Source organism: Anabrus simplex, chromosome 2, assembly GCF_040414725.1.
Source record: "Anabrus simplex isolate iqAnaSimp1 chromosome 2, ASM4041472v1, whole genome shotgun sequence".
In the NCBI taxonomy this organism is placed as follows: domain Eukaryota; kingdom Metazoa; phylum Arthropoda; class Insecta; order Orthoptera; family Tettigoniidae; genus Anabrus; species Anabrus simplex.
In genome coordinates this window covers 933,867,161-933,883,313 of record NC_090266.1, presented here as the reverse complement: position 1 = coordinate 933,883,313, position 16,153 = coordinate 933,867,161, and the positions used below count along the sequence as shown (strand labels likewise).

General features: G+C 37.4%; 1 protein-coding gene across 2 annotated transcripts in view; it reads right to left on the bottom strand.

The window, feature by feature from the left end:
• The window catches only part of LOC136864563 (cyclin-dependent kinase 11B), a 434,451-nt gene that overhangs the window by 336,984 nt on the left and 81,314 nt on the right, over positions 1-16,153 (bottom strand). For both annotated transcript variants that reach the window (XM_067141707.2, XM_067141708.2), the window contains exons 3-4: positions 6,542-6,645; positions 6,183-6,424 (exon numbers count right to left, since the gene is read on the bottom strand). In XM_067141707.2, the coding sequence (XP_066997808.2) occupies positions 6,183-6,424; positions 6,542-6,645 (346 nt within the window). The remainder of the gene's footprint in view (positions 1-6,182; positions 6,425-6,541; positions 6,646-16,153) is intronic.

Here is a 16,153-nt window from a genome sequence, read left to right as displayed (position 1 = left end):
TTACAAAACATCCCAATACATACATACATTCTTAACTACTCATTGTGTTTTTAACAATAAGACACCAATAAAAAATTCAGTAGATTTCTGTAAAGTACTTAAGAATTCTAAGTTAACACCACATCATATAACATGTTCTTTTGATATCAAAGACATGTATTCAAATATTCCAGTGGATGAAACAATATAAATCATTAGGAAGAATTAATAATAATAATTCTATTTGTTTTATGTCCCACTAACTACTCTTTTACGGTTTTCGGAAACGCCGAGGTGCCGGAATTTAGTCCCGTAGGAGTTCTTTTACATGCCAGTAAATCTACCGACATGAGGCTGACGTATTTGAGCACCTTCAAATACCACCGGACTGAGCCAGGATCGAATCTGCCAAGTTGGGGTCAGAAGGCCAGCGCCTTAACCGTCTGAGCCACTCAGCCCGGCACTTAGGAAGAATTTAATAGAACACTAACAACATAGCCTACCAGAAATAGAAGACTTGATTAATATACTTAAATTTGTTTCAGAACACAATTATTTCACATTCAACAAGAAGATATATAGGCAAGGAAGGCCTCCCTATGGGAGCTCCTGCTTCTGGCATTTTAGCCAACATTTGTCTGGATCATCTTGAACAGACCAAAATAATAGAACAAATAGAGGGTCTTAATCTATGGATACACTTTGTAGATGATACGTTTATAGTAATAGATCAAAGAGTGAACAATAGTGATAATATCCTCTACATTTTATATTCATTAGATTCCAGAGTAAAGTTTACTGTAGAAAAAGAAAAAGAAGGTTCCATAAATTTTTTAGACATAAATATAAGACTGGATAAGGAAGAGCTTATTTTTAAGATACATAGAAAGCCCACTTTTACTCCTATTACGATAAAGAAACATCCGGAATCACAAAAAAGATTGGCTTACTATAATCACATATACAGAGCATTTAATATACCTCTCTCCCACGTAGAACAAGAAAAAGAATAGCTCTTTATCCGGAAACAAGCCCAATATAACAGCTTTGGACTTAATATGGTAAAAAAAATAATCAGAAAATTTGAACAGAATTTTCATACTAATCTAACACCCGAAATAAAGAAGAAACATAAATATGCCAGGTTCACTTTCAACAATCCTTATATATATATGCAGTAACGAATTTGTTTAAAACGCATCACTATAAAATTGCATACTCAACCAGTAATAATACTAAGCAAGTATGTGTTAACTACAACAGCGTTAATTCCCTAGGGAAAGACAAACCTTTAGATTCAGGGGTTTACAAATTAAAATGTCATCAAAGTGAAAAATCTTACAACGGGCAAACTGGACGCAGTTATACGGTAAGATAGAGCATGTCAGTTATACGGTAGGATAGAGCATGTCAACGCCAAGAGGCATACAAAAATTTCTGTGATGGGCCAACATATGAGTGCAACCGGTCATCAGTTCATCACTATAGAGCAATATTTGACAATATTACATAAAACAAATAAAGGTAGTCTTCTAAATACACTAGAAAATATACACATTTATTTAATCAACGAAGTAATCAGGATAATAACCTAAATTATATAACTGATAATAGGAACCCTATATACGAATGGATATTATCACATCGGGAAGCATTAGGCATTAAAAACAATAGAAACAATATAAGAAAGAAAAAGAACAAACTTCCGTCCTTCCGTATAACTGTTCCCCCTACTCCTTTTCTACAGCCGAAACCGTGACCGTAAGCGACACGCCTCCTTCCCACTCCACAGCCTTGCCTCCCCCGAAGGCGGAGCAAGCTTTGGAACACATCATTACTTCACAAGACGGAAGACTGCATCAGCCGTCGCTCCTCCAAGGACACAGTAGATTTTGCCAACAACAAGGTATGAAACCACTCTTTTATATACTAGGTTTCCTTGTGCAGAGTTAAAACACGCCTTTAAAAAGCAATTCCCCATTTTATTTCATTTCAGATTTCGGGGAAGCTCTTTTAATAATAGTAACACAGCAATCAGCTTCAGGGATCCTGAATTAATTGAATTCAAGAAACACTGTTATAAAATTAAAACAAACAATACTCGCCTTGGAAGGAGCAAATGATGAGAACACCCTTGTAAAATACAGAACAGTGACAAAGGCAAATTATTTTTCAAAAACATTTTATTAGTAGACAAGCAGAATATCATATATCATAGTGAAAACTGCTGGAAACAGAAGCATTTTTTGTAACATCTGTTCCAATGAATAGATATATTTTTTAAAATAGGCTAAAATAAGTAAATCTATTTCCCTCCCATTTCACCATCCCATTCAACCAACCACGTTGATTTTAATTTATTTCAATTTTTGAAATTCACATACATTTTAAGTAAAACAAGGTACCGGTACTTATTATGATGTTCTTAAGTAGATAAATACTTTGTAATTTCACCTAAGCGTTGTAATACAGCATAAGATGTTCTAAATGGAATGAAACTGTATATGATTGATTGATTTGCTTAATGAAAATATAAGTATCAAAAAGGTGGAAATTTACTGTTATTGATTCATTGTAAATAGGATCTGATATGGGAAATGAAGCTGATTTCTTGCAATAAGTGGTATGTTCTGAGCTGCCAATGGAGAGATGGCATGGAATGACATTAGTAGGTACATAAGTTTGAGTGGTGTCTTTAAAAGTAGGAAAGATCACAATATGAGATAAAGTTGGAATTCAAGAGGGCGAATTGGAGTAAATATTTATTTATAGGAAGGGGAGTTAGGGACTGGAGTAACTTACCAACTAGATGTTCAATCAATTTCCAATTTCTTTGCAATCATTTAAGAAAAGGCTAGGAAAACAACAGATAGGGAATCTGCCACCTGGGCGACTGCCCTAAATGCAGATCAGTAGTGATAGATGATTGATCAATGCAAATGACCTACAACATCTGCCTGAAAACAAAAGCAGAAAACATGGATTATGTAAAATCCATTTATAAAATGAACTGAATCTCGCTGCATTAAGAAGAAGTGATACCAAGGCTCAGTCCGCCTCTGTGGTGTAGTGGTTAGTGTGATTAGCTGCCACCCCCCGGAGGCCCGGGTTCGATTCCTGGCTTTGCCACAAAATTTTAAAAGTGGTACAAGAGCTGGAACGGGGTCCACTCAGCCTTGGGAGGTCAACTGAGTAGAGGTGGGTTCAATTCCCACCTCAGCCATCCTGGAAGTGATTTTCTGTGGTTTCCCCACTTCTCCTCCAGGCAAATGCCAGGATGATACCTAACTTAAGGCCACGGCTGCTTCCTTCCCTCTTCCTTGTCTATCCCTTGAAAAATTCCCATCCCCCTGAAGCCCCTGTTCAGTATAGAAGGTGAGGCTGCCTGGGCGAGGTACTGGTCATCCTCCCCTGTTGTATCCCCGACCCAGACCGTGAAGCTCCAGGACACTGGCCTTGAGCCGGTAGAGGTGGGATCGCTCGCTGAGTCCGAGGGAAAAACAGACCATGGAGGGTAAAAAAGATAAAGAAAGAGAAGATATCAAGGCTCAACTTCATGATGGTTATATACCGATGATCCAATGCATTATGGCCAGCCCAACCGGGAAATATTTAGTGCGCCTGGAGCAGGGAGAGTAAAACGTGACATGCTGTGTGTATATACCGTGTGGACAGTCTAGCTTGAGCAAGCGGCGAGAGAGGACATGTTGCGTAGTGCTTGCTGTGAAGTATGGTGGGAGTTGAACAGTACCATGCCGTTATCAGGAGGTGGCAGTGGAAGCAGGAGAAGTATCCTAAGAATGGTTTGGAGAGACAAGAGGAGCTGGGAAAGATGTGTGAAGCAGTACTTGTGGCAGCAGTGATAGCTGTGTTTCTGGTCATCGGTGGGGGGGAATAAACCCCAGCCCAAATACCAGCGGCAATTTCAGCTGGGAAGACTTGGCAGCAATTAAAGAGATAGTGAGGGAAGTTATACAAGAAACCTGCCCTTGGGACCAAATGAAGGAAATGATGAAAGAGCAATCAAAGGAGGTAAGGAATATGAAGAAATAGCTGGAAGCAAAGACAGAAGAAACTATGAATAAAACATGTAGCAAAGAGAAAGTAGAACTGTTAAGAGGGAAAGTAAAAAATCTAGAAGAGGAAGTGCTGAAGTTGAAGAAAGAAGCAGAAGTATGCAACCAGGAGAGGATGAAAAAATCCGTATTTGTTTATGGTGTCCAGGAAGATGAGAGGGAAGGCAAAGTGGACGTAATTTGTAAAGTGGTGGAGATTATCCAGAACAAGATGAAAATAAATTTTAGTGAAGTGGATATAGACGATGTGGAAAAAGTGGGTAACGTTTAAGTTTGCAGACCAATTAGAGTAAAGTTACTATCTTCTTTAATAGCTGAAATAGTGTTAAGGAATGCCAGTAATTTACAAGGACACAAAATCTGGGTTAAGAGAGATATGGGTAGAGAAGGAAGTGAAAGTATGAAAACTTTGAAGAGGCATCTATGGAGGGCGAGACACCAAGTGCTGAAGGCACACATAAGGGGACAGCGGCTGGTAGTGTCAAAACTGAAAGCGATGGACAATTATGACAGAACAGAGGAGGTAGCGATGGCAAGGCAAGATGGAAGGAAGGACGCAGAGAGTTATGGAACGTGTGGAGGTAAGTGAAGGGAGCTAACCAAGTGGAAATGGGCAGCACAGAGCAGATGTGCAAAATGGGAGTCGGGAATTGATGAGTTAGGGAGAGATTCAAGAATCGTTAAAAGCAGAGTGCAGTGGATAAATGAACAATAAAGGTGGTGATTTGCTTGAGGAACAGAAAGAAAAAGGAGCTATGAACAAAGGAAGAAGTAAGAGTCTAAAAGACTTTTGTGGTAGAAGGTATAAAGGTTTGGAGGATAAAGAGGGAAGAGAGCAACAAAAAATGTTGTGGAAGAGGGAAACGGAGGCAGAAAGTGAGAGGGCTATGGTAACAAGGAGCAAGAAAAGGGGAGGAAATCTTGAAGGGGGGAGGGTAAGTTATAGCAAAATTGGAAAATAGGGTTTGTGAATATTGAGGGGCTGTTAGGCAAATTAGGTAATAAAAAGGTTAAAGAAATAGTGGAAAGTTACAATATTGTGGCACTCTTGGAGATATGGCTTGAAAGAGGGAAGGAGATATCATGGAAAGAGTTTGTAGTTAAGTATAAATACAAAAGAAAGGAACCGAGTAAGGGGAGAACACCAGGAGGTATAGTGGTTCTAATAAAGGAAGACATTAATGGACTAGTAGAGGATATTGAGACAGAGATGCAAAAAGTGATCTAGATTAGATTTAATATGGGGAGGGAAGAAGAGAGGGGTTAAGAAGGTAAGTTTAGCATTTGCATATTGCCACCCTAGGAGTTCGTTGTACACAAATAAGTTTTTTGAAGAGTTATTGCTGGAAATTAGTATGATAAGAGGGAAGTTTGAAGAAGATGGTATGTTGTTATTTGGGGACTGGAATGTGAGAATAGGGGAGCAGACCCCAATGTACAGTAAAGAAGACGGAAAGGAAATGAGGGAAAGTGAAGATACAGTCATCTGGGGTACAATGTAATTTCACAAAACTTAAATGTCTACGTGAGGTCTCGTAATCATTGCAAAACCAGCAAATGAATGAGATATTAAAAATACCAATGTAATACACCCAAATCATCATTTACATCTCCTGCAAGGGAAAATCATAAAAATGACAACATTCCATCTGGTCAAATAATGTATTTTACTTTTATAATGTATTTTACTTTTATATGTATGAATTTATGTTCACGAAACATGACAACGAAAAAAATTTAAGGCCATATATTGTCAAGGGGTTTTATAAAAATTCTTCAGCAGAATGATTGAAAATTATCAACATTCTAGCAAAAAGGTTAGACATTGTTAGAAAACTGTACTAAGATAAGACCCATGGGATGCTGATCATTAAATGTTTATAGCCTAATTTTATTTCAAGAAATAATCAACATGATTCACCATTTTCAGGCACCAAAATCACAGATTTCATCACATTATGAAATAAATAAGATATCTACTACTGATTAAAAAGAAAAAAGTGGCAAACACTGACAAACAAGAGAGAAGCATTTGCCCTCTTTCACCTTTATTTTAAAAAAATCAGATTCCATGTTTTGACAATTCATAAAAAACAATTGACTGCCTGCTTCCACAGGAATACTTACCAGCTTCTAAAAGACGCTCACGCCGAAGTTCTTTCTCAATACGCTCTGCTTTTTCACGAGGTGTCTCGCGTGCTGCTGTAACTGTTATTACTTCTTCTTCAACAACACGACGTTCTCTATCACGTTCCCTCCGCTCCATTTTTACTCTACGCTCCCCTTCACGTCTTTTATCCAACAATCTTTCACGTAAATCCTCCAATACTCTGTCAACACGTTCTACTGGTTTGCGATCTCGTCGCTCCCTAATTTAAAAAACAAAACAACACTTATTACTAAGAATGAATTCAGTAGGAATACTGGTGAACAAAGAAACTGTACTGGAACATTCATCCAGAAAGAACATCTAGTCACATCCTCACCTGTGGTGGTGTTTCTCACGTATTCTCTCTTCCCGCCTTTCTCTATGCTCACGAGATCGATGATGACTTTTACGATGGGATGATTCTGACTTTGATGTATGAACCTAGAAATACACAGATTTAATATTCCAGTTTAGTATTTATATTATCATAGTTGATTAAATTTCAGATATCAGTTCAGGATACTATTGTTCATATCAATTGTCAAATAACCTGTGCTAAGAGTAATTATTTGGGCTAAGAAAAGAATGGGGGCCATGAAACTTGATAGAAGTTACTTTACCTTCAGTAAATGAGGAAAAGAATTAAGGAAAAAAGCCCTGGAGCTGATGTAACTCACCTTGCATTGCTAAGTGTTGGACGTATTGAATAACTTATGTTTAAAAATGCATACATCATTGCATATAGTTGTCGTTAAGGGTAACGAAGATTCTTGAGAATTAGATGACATTAGATGAATATGGGAAGGAAGTACTCACATAAGTAAAAAGCTGAATTTTTACATTAAAAATATGAATTGCAAATTTATTTATTATCAGTCGCGTTAACCACATTATCAGCAATATTTTTTCAAAGTATGGTACTACCAATATAAACGGTCCATTATTGGACATTATAAACATTTTTTTTTTCCTGCTAGTTGCTTTATGTTGCACCGACACAGATAGGTCTTATGGCGATGATGGGACAGGGAAGGGCTAGGAGTGGGAAGGAAGCGGCCGTGGCCTTAATTAAGGTACAGCCCCAGCATTTGCCTGGTGTGAAAATGGGAAACCACGGAAAACCATCTTCAGGGCTGCCGGCAGTGGGGTTCGAACCTACTATCTCCCGAATACTGGATACTGGCCGCACTTAAGCGACTGCAGCTATCGAGCTCGGTGACATTATAAATTTTTCAGCTAACGTGTTCCTGGTTGCCAGCATTTCGCCCCAGTGTGCTAAGTTGGGCTCTTCAGTTGGTAAATAGCAAATCCACCAGGACGCATGGCTAGTGCATATCGTGGAGGCCACTGCGTAGGCTACTTGGAGCCACCAGCAGTGCCAATGCACTTTGAGAGACTATGTCTCATTACCAAAAATTAATGCCTGCCAGGCCATCAGATGATATAGATGTTGATTCCCATAGCAAACCTGAAATATTCGTGCCGAATGAATAAATTTATAATACCAATATAAATGGTCTGTTATTGGATATTATAAACATTTTTAAACATAATCTGAAACTTGGATCACCAATGAGACCTTACCTGCAATACGTCCAACACATCGCAGCACAACTATCAGAACTTCATAAGGAGTGATATATACAAACCTCAAGAATCTTCAACGTCCAAATTATTCTTCTTGAATTCTTCCTTCAAAAGCTAAGTGCATTTATGCATTTTATGCATTATCCAAAACTTTTACAACAATTCTGACATTTTCACATTTATAGTGTCAAACCGCTGTGTTTTCACGACTTTTTACAATTTCTATGAACTATCAGATACATTGTGCAACCCGCAATTTGGCTGATGATGACCTTAAAAAAGGTCAAAACTAGTTCCAATAAATGTTTCTTCACTAATGTAACCCATATTACTTCATTTTGTATTGACAAGGTGTAATGTTTTCTCAGCACTACTACTACCGTTGATGATTTGCAGCTTTTAAAACTCCGTATGATACATAATTCTCAAGAATCTTCGTTACCCTTAACGACAACTATATGCAATGATGTATGCATTTTTAAACATAAGTTATTCAATACGTCCAACACTTAGCAATGCAAGGTGAGTTACATCTATATATATAAAATAACTTGTCCTGACTGACTGACTGACTGACTGACTGACTGATTCATCATCGCCGAGCCAAAACTACTGGACATAAAGAGATGAAATTTTGGGGATATATTCATATTAAGACGTAGGTGCTCGCTAAGAGAGGATTTTTGGATATTCCTTCGCTAAGGGGATGAAAACGGGGGTGAAATTTTAAAATGAGTTGCTCTATATCTCAAAACTTTAAAAGTTTACAGATGTAAAAATTGGTATTTAGAATCTTCTTTAAAAATAAGGAAACACGTATTTTTTTGTTTTCAGAAAATCCCAATAGGAGGGGTAAAAAAGGGTGAAAATGGGGAAAAATGGGTTGAATGCCTTTAATCAGGATACCGGTACCTATATCTCAGAAACTGAAGATATTACAGACCTGAAAATTGGTACTTTTGATCTCTTTTAAAAATAAAGAAACACGTATTTTTTTGTTTTTGGAAAATCCAATTAATGGGAGGGTGAAAAGGGGGTGAATTTTTTAAATGAAGGAATCTATATCTCCAAACTTTTAAAGTTTGCAGATGTAAAAATTGGTATTTAGAACCTTCATTAAAAATAAAGGAACACGTATTTTTTTGTTTTCGGAAAATCGCAATAGGAGGAGTGAAAAGGGGCTAAAAAGTGGTTGAATGCCTTTAATGAGGCTACTTATATATCAGAAACTGAAGATATTACAGACCTGAAAATTGGGATTTGGGATCTCCGTTAAAAATAAAGAAACAAGTATTTTTTTGTTTCTGGAAAATCCAATTTAGGGGGGGTGTGAAAAGGGAGTAATATTTTAAAATGAGTGTATCTATCTCAAAATTTTTAAAGGTTATATATGTGAAAATTGGTATATAGAATCTCCTTTAAAAATAAATAAACACACGTATTTTTTCGTTTTTGGAAAATCCAAATATTGGGGGGTTAAAAGGGGGGAGGGTAAATTTTTTAAAATGAGTGTGTATACATCTTAAAACTTTAAAATTTACAGATGTAAAAATTGGTAGTTAGAATCTCCTCTAAAAATAAAGGAAAACGTATTTTTTGTTTCCTGTAAATCCCAATAAGAGGGGTGTAAAAGGGTGAAAAATGGGTTCAATGCCTTGAATGAGGATACATATATCTCAGAAACGAAAGATATTACAGAACTGAAAATTTGTATATGGGATCTCCTTTAAAAATAAAGAAACACGTATTTTTTAGTTTTGGAAAATCCAATTAATGGCGGTTAAACAGGAGTGACAAATTGGGTTAATTTTTGAAAGACTATATCTACAGAATATCTTGGAAACGTAAAATGTTACAGACGTAAAAAGTGGGTGTTTGTATCTCCTGTAAATCTAAAGAAACATAGGTGATTTGTGTTTGGAAACTCCACTTAAGGGGAACTCAAAAGGGGTGAAATTTTAAAATGAGAATTTTTACAGTTTATCTCAAAAAACTTAACATGTTACAGAAGTGAAAAACGGTATTTTTTATCTCTATTAAACATAAAGAAACGTGTATTTTTAGCTTTCGGAAATACCACTTGGGTGGAGGGGGGGGGGGGTGAAAGTGACTGAAAATGGTGTTGAATTCTTTTAATTAGGCTACTGATATCTCAAAAATGAAGATGTTACAGACGTGAAATTTGATATTTGCAATCTGCTTTAAAAATAAAGAAACACGTATTCTCGGAAAATCCAATGAGTGGGGGGGGGGGGGTGAAAGAATTGAAAAATTAATTAAATTAATTGAATGAGAATACATACATCTAATAAAAACTAAAGTTGTTACAGATGTGAAAATTCGTATTTGGATCTCCTTTAAAAACAAAGAAAAACGCGTTTTGGTGGGAAACCATCTTGGAGGGCGGGAGTGTAAAGGAGTTGAATTCCTTTCATGAGGACACATAAATCAAAAACTGAAGAAGTTAGTCTCGTGATAATTGGTATTTAGAAGATCCTTTACTATTAAAGAAACAAGTATTTTTTGCGGGAAAATTCACTTGGGGGGAGGGGAGTAGTGTGAAATGAAGTGAAAAAAGTAAATTTTTTTTATGGGGATACTTATATCTCAAAACTGAAGGTAATAAACGTGAACATTGGTGTTTGAAATCTTCTTTAAACATAAGAAACAAGCCTTCTTTTAATTTTTTTTTGGGGGGGGGGGGGGGGGGTGCCGGTAAATGAACTTAACGGCGGTGGGGTGTAGAAGGAGGTGAGACCAATTGATTTTACTGTTCTTACTGTACTTATAAGGATCCTCGGCAGCGCGCCGGCCTCTCACAGCTGGGTTCCGTGGTTCAAATCCCGTTCACTCCATGTGACATTCGTGCTGGACAAAACGGAGGCGGGACAGGTTTTTCTCCGGATACTCCGGTTTTCCTGTCATCATCCATTCCAGCAACACATAATAATAATAATAATAATAATAATAATAATAATAATAATAATAATAATAATAATAATAATACTGATGTTCCGGACCGTCGTCAAATGTGCGGACCGCGCTGGAAACGGCTCCTGGACGGGTAATGACTAAGAATGCAGTCCGGCCGCGGGTTCAGTGCCTTCTAGGCACCCAATATGACACCACGCCGGATCTCCTGAAGGATTTTATCCATATTAAAAATGATTATAGGAAAAGATGGCAAAGATTTACGGACCCAACTGACCGGGAGGAATACCTGAGCCTAGCCCGGGAAGAACGAAATCGATTGCTGGAAAAGAAGATTGAAAAATGGGAGGAAACATGCCGTAATCTATAGAAAACGAGTCAGATCGGGAATTTTGGTGGGTTCTCGCAGAAAACGAGTCAGACCGCGAATTTCGGCGGATTATATATCTAAAACAATAAGCATTCAATTATAAATTTCAGTATAATACCGTAGCGAAGCACGGGTATCTTGCTAGTATTACATATTTTCTTTATAATTTTTTTTATATTCTTCCTTTTTCCATTGTCATTTTACTAATTTGGCTTTTATTACTATTTACAACTTTATTCATTTCATTTATTTCTGCAATGAACTACGAATCTTCTCCACCATTTAAATTTTTTTTAACTCTTTTAACTTTCAAGCACTACATTCACTTTCAGTTTTTAAGGACTTTAATCTCTTTGAATGACTTTTATTTAACATCTTACATTGTTCACTGCATGTGCATGGATTGTTTTCTCAGCACTACTACTACTACTACTACTACTACCACCGTTGATGATTTGCAGCTTTTAGAACTCCGTATCATATGATACGTAATTCTCAAGAATTTCGTTAGCCTTAACGACAACTAAATGCATTGATGTATGCATTTTTAGACATAATCTGAAATTTTGATCACCAATGAGACCTTACCTGAAATACGTCCAACACATCGCAGCGCAACTATCAGAACTTCATAAGGAGTGATATATACAAACCTCAAGAATCTTCAACGTCCAAATTATTCTTCCCAAATTCTTCCTTCAACAGCTAAGTGCATTAATTTATGCATTTTATGCATTATCCAAAATTTTTATAACAATTTTGACTTTTTCACATTTATAGTGTCAAACCACTGTGTTTTAAAAACTTTTTTTACAATTTCTATGAACTATGAGATACATTGTGCAACTCGTGATTTGGCTGATGATGACCTTGAAAAAGGTCAAAACTAGTTCCAATAAATGTTTTTTCTGTAATGTAACCCATATTACTTGATTTTGTACTGAAAAATGTGGAAATATTTTACTCTTAATTTTTAATTTAATTGTACCCAATGCATCCAACATCGGGCCACAGTGACACGTGAATGGCTCATGTGCCTGGCAATTGCACGAAACGACCAACCAGCCTCATGCAGTCCCACAATGCGGCCTCTGTCAAATGCTGTCAATTGGTGGATAAGCTGTTTAATGCATCTGCGAGGCATAGCTGGTGCTTCGTAATGTATGTAGTCCTCTCTGCACGTCTTGCGTAACTGTCTGACTCACAGCAGTTGATTGGTGACATCTTATCAACAACAGGATTGTACCATTACAAATGCACTCTGGTGGGCATTCTACACATTACAGATCCTTGTAAATCTAATAATTTACTCACACATCAATGGTATGCATGTATACCGAAATGGGATAATAACGATATAATTATGTTTATGTTTTAATTCCGTCATGTCTCATTTGTTTTTGTTCTTTTCTTCATTAAGTTTTAACACATTTTTTAGCATCAATTATGTAATTATAACACAGTGCAAGCTTTATACTAAGAGGTCCACAACCTCGCCATAATCACTTATGTTTTAGTTCTATCATGTCTCATTTGTTTTCATTCTTTTCTTCATTATGTTTTAACACACTTTTTAGCATCAATTATGTAAAACTTTAACCCCTTTTTACTAAAGATGGCTCAAACGAGTTCAAACATATATGAATATTATTACTCCATCTAATAATGGACAAGTATACGTATTGAATAGGAGGACAAATTAAATTTCCTTTGTGAAGTGAAAACCATCAATACGGAATGATTTTAAGATCTTGTTATGGACCTGAGGTTCACTCAACCAACACCAAAAATGAGTACCAGGTTAATTCCTGAGCACAAAGGCAGCCAGGTGTAGAGCTAACCACTCTACCCCATCAAGTGCCAAGGTTACGGATAGTGGAAGCAATTACCTTTCAACCCTCCAAGGGCCTTCATGGCCTGTATGGAAATAACTTTCCTTTGCTTTGCTATGCATAGGTTGCTAACATTTCTAATACACTGCAGTTTTTTTTGTTTTTTGTTTTTTTCTAGCAGTTTAATATCGCACTAACGCGTCAAAGGTTTCTGGCGAAGGAAGGATGGGAAAGTGCTAGGAATGGGAAGGCCTTAATTAAGACACAGCCCCAGTATCTGCCTGGTGTAAAAAGGGGAAACCATGGAAAACCACATTCAAGGCTGCTGACCACCCACCATCTTCTAAATGCAAACTCACAGCTACATACCCCTAACTGCGCAGTGATATGCCCCTATTCAATTGAAGTTGATAAGACTCCCCATGCAATTAAAATGAACTACGAAAGTGGTCTTATATTTCTACTACCAGGCTCCTCCCATGGACATCGATTAAAACATCTAGAATGTACACACACCCCCCCCCCCCTGTGGTCAGGTGGCCAATTTCCATTACAGTTCTGTAACTTGAGGGATCTTATGTTCAGATCAAAAATTAGATGTATGGCTTTTCAGGCGTTTGCTCTATTAACCAGCATTTCGTCTTAGGTCTGACACTAGACTCTTCAGAGTGGGATGTGTCAGACCGTACCCACTGATGCTGGGGTGTACGCAGGTGAACTTATCAGAAGCCTTTTATTAGGCACAGTCTGATAACTGCATACGGGAGATAAGACTCCACAATGGAATTAATGCCCGCCTAGCAATTCCAAATGGAAATTCTAAGTTCCCATGGAGAGAATTAGATATTTTCCACCAATAGAGCATATCAATCAGATCAAAAATTAGATGTATGGCTTTTCCATACATCTAAAAGCCATACATCAAAAATTAGATGTATGGCTTTTCCATACATCTAAAAGCCATACATCTAATTTTTGATCTGATTGATATGCTCTATTGGTGGAAAATATCTAATTCTCTCCATGGGAACTTAGAATTTCCATTTGGATCTTATGTTTTCATGATCTGTCCTCCATACTGCTAATTTGTCCATAATAGGTATCCAAAAATTGTTGATTTTGTAACGTTTCTCTAAATTAATGTAGTTTGGGTGCTAATTTGTTTGTATAGCCTCCCAGATTTTTCTTTTGAGGTTCTGGGGCACAGTCAATAAATTCTCGGGTTTCACCAAACAATATTTTGTGGTTTCTTTTGGACAAAAACTTAGCTACAAGTGAAACTTCTGCATCTTAGTTCCTGGAATGACAGGTATGTTCTTTCAGTCTGGTAGAAATTAACTGCATTGTGACAACTTCATTCAATATGGTAGACTCCGGGAGTCTGTAATTCTATGGTGTCTTTGACCAGCTGCAGATAACAAACTAACTTTCTGTATAGGGTCATGATGTCACATTTACCTAATATCTTTCCAATCTTGTCTGCCGTGCTTTGGAGGGAATCATCACCGCTTTTGAATGGGGCGGGTCCCCTCTTCTGAAATTAGTACCCATTTCTTTTGAGGGTTCCAGTATATTTTCTCTCTTCATCGCAGTATTCTGCGTTAGATATACCTATGGCCCTATTAATTAGTTTATTCAGAACAATTTACTTTCGTAACAGATGGTAAAAAGAAGAGGCGTGCAAGTTCTGTGTGCGTGGGCAGAGGAAGTGTTCCTAAATACTGCACAGTTCAAGAGTTCCATGAGGGTTCCATTTGACCAGGATACCCACAAGTGGTTGCTTCCCATCTAGTGTGATTTCCATGATGAATTGAATATTCTCATGAATGGAGTTAAGTTGGTCCAGAAATGACTACTGATTATAACTACTATGAAGGCAGATGGCGTTCATGTCAACACAGAAAAGAAAATATTTTTGTGTCAAGGTTGATGGGGAGGTCTGTCTGTTTGAAATATTCCATGTACACATTGAGTATTTATTACTGAAGAAAGCAGTGATCCCTTCGAGGCTCCTTCTGTCTATCCTTAGAATTCCCTGCTGAAATAGGAATACAGTAAGAGACATTAAGACATTATTTGGTAGTGCTGACAGCTCTACCAGCAGCATATAGTCTGGTAAAGAAAACACGTCTGTTAGCAGCACCTTTGTGAAAAGTGACATGACACTGAAGCTTACTAATAAATCCATTCTTTCAATGGATAGAACCAACATGTGCTGGATGAAATGTTTGGATTCCTTAATTTGGGTGTCACAGTGTTCTATATGTGGCCATACTAGTCCAGCGAGATAGTGGACAATATCATGTATGTAAGAGATCCAACAGCACTCACAATGGGTCACAGCGGAAGGATTTCTTTATCGATCTTCAAAGGGCCATACAGTTTAGGAAGTATCGGGTCCAACGAAATCAGTTATTTCTGTATTTAGGCTGTGCTAACTTAAAGGACTGTTTGATGAATCTGTGGAGTCAGTCTGTGCTGTGGTTTGTAGGACTCCTCATTTTCCTCGCTATAGTTTTGGCAAATAATTAGCCTATTTTATGTAATCGGCACGTATCATTATTACTGTGGTTTTGTCCTTCTCTAAGTAAATGTCCTGGCATAGTGCTTTCAGTGCGTGAATTTCTTCTTGGTCAGGTTAAATGGAGGCAGTCCTCAACAGACATGAAATATCCATCAAACGTCTTCTGTAGTTTCGGTAGGATGGTACTGAATTGCAGTCCACCTAGCTTATTCATATTACATCTTCCACCGGTATCCTATTGGGTGCTTCTGTGTAGTTAAGCCCTTTCTCCAAAACTGAAATGGTAGGCTCTCCGAGCAGCTTCTTCTCAATGCTTACACACTTTCTTATTTTACAACAAACTTGCAGTCTTCATCTCTTCATTCATTACCACCAATCAAAACAGTAAGAAGTTGTAAAGTGAGAGTAGCAATGAAGATAAGATATCATTTACAGAAGCTCGGTCGGTCGGTCAGTCAGGCAGCCAGGCAGCCAGCTAGCCAGTCAGTCAGTCAGTCAATGAATCTCCACTGATCTGCATTTTAAGGTAGCCGCCCGGGTGGCAGATTGCCTATCAATTGTTTTCCCAGTCTTTTCTTAAAAGATTTCAAAGAATTTGGAAATATATCGAACACCTCCCTACACAAATTATTCCAATCCAAAACTCTTTTTCCTACAAATAAATATCTGAACCAATTCATCCTCTTGAATTCCAACTTTATCTTC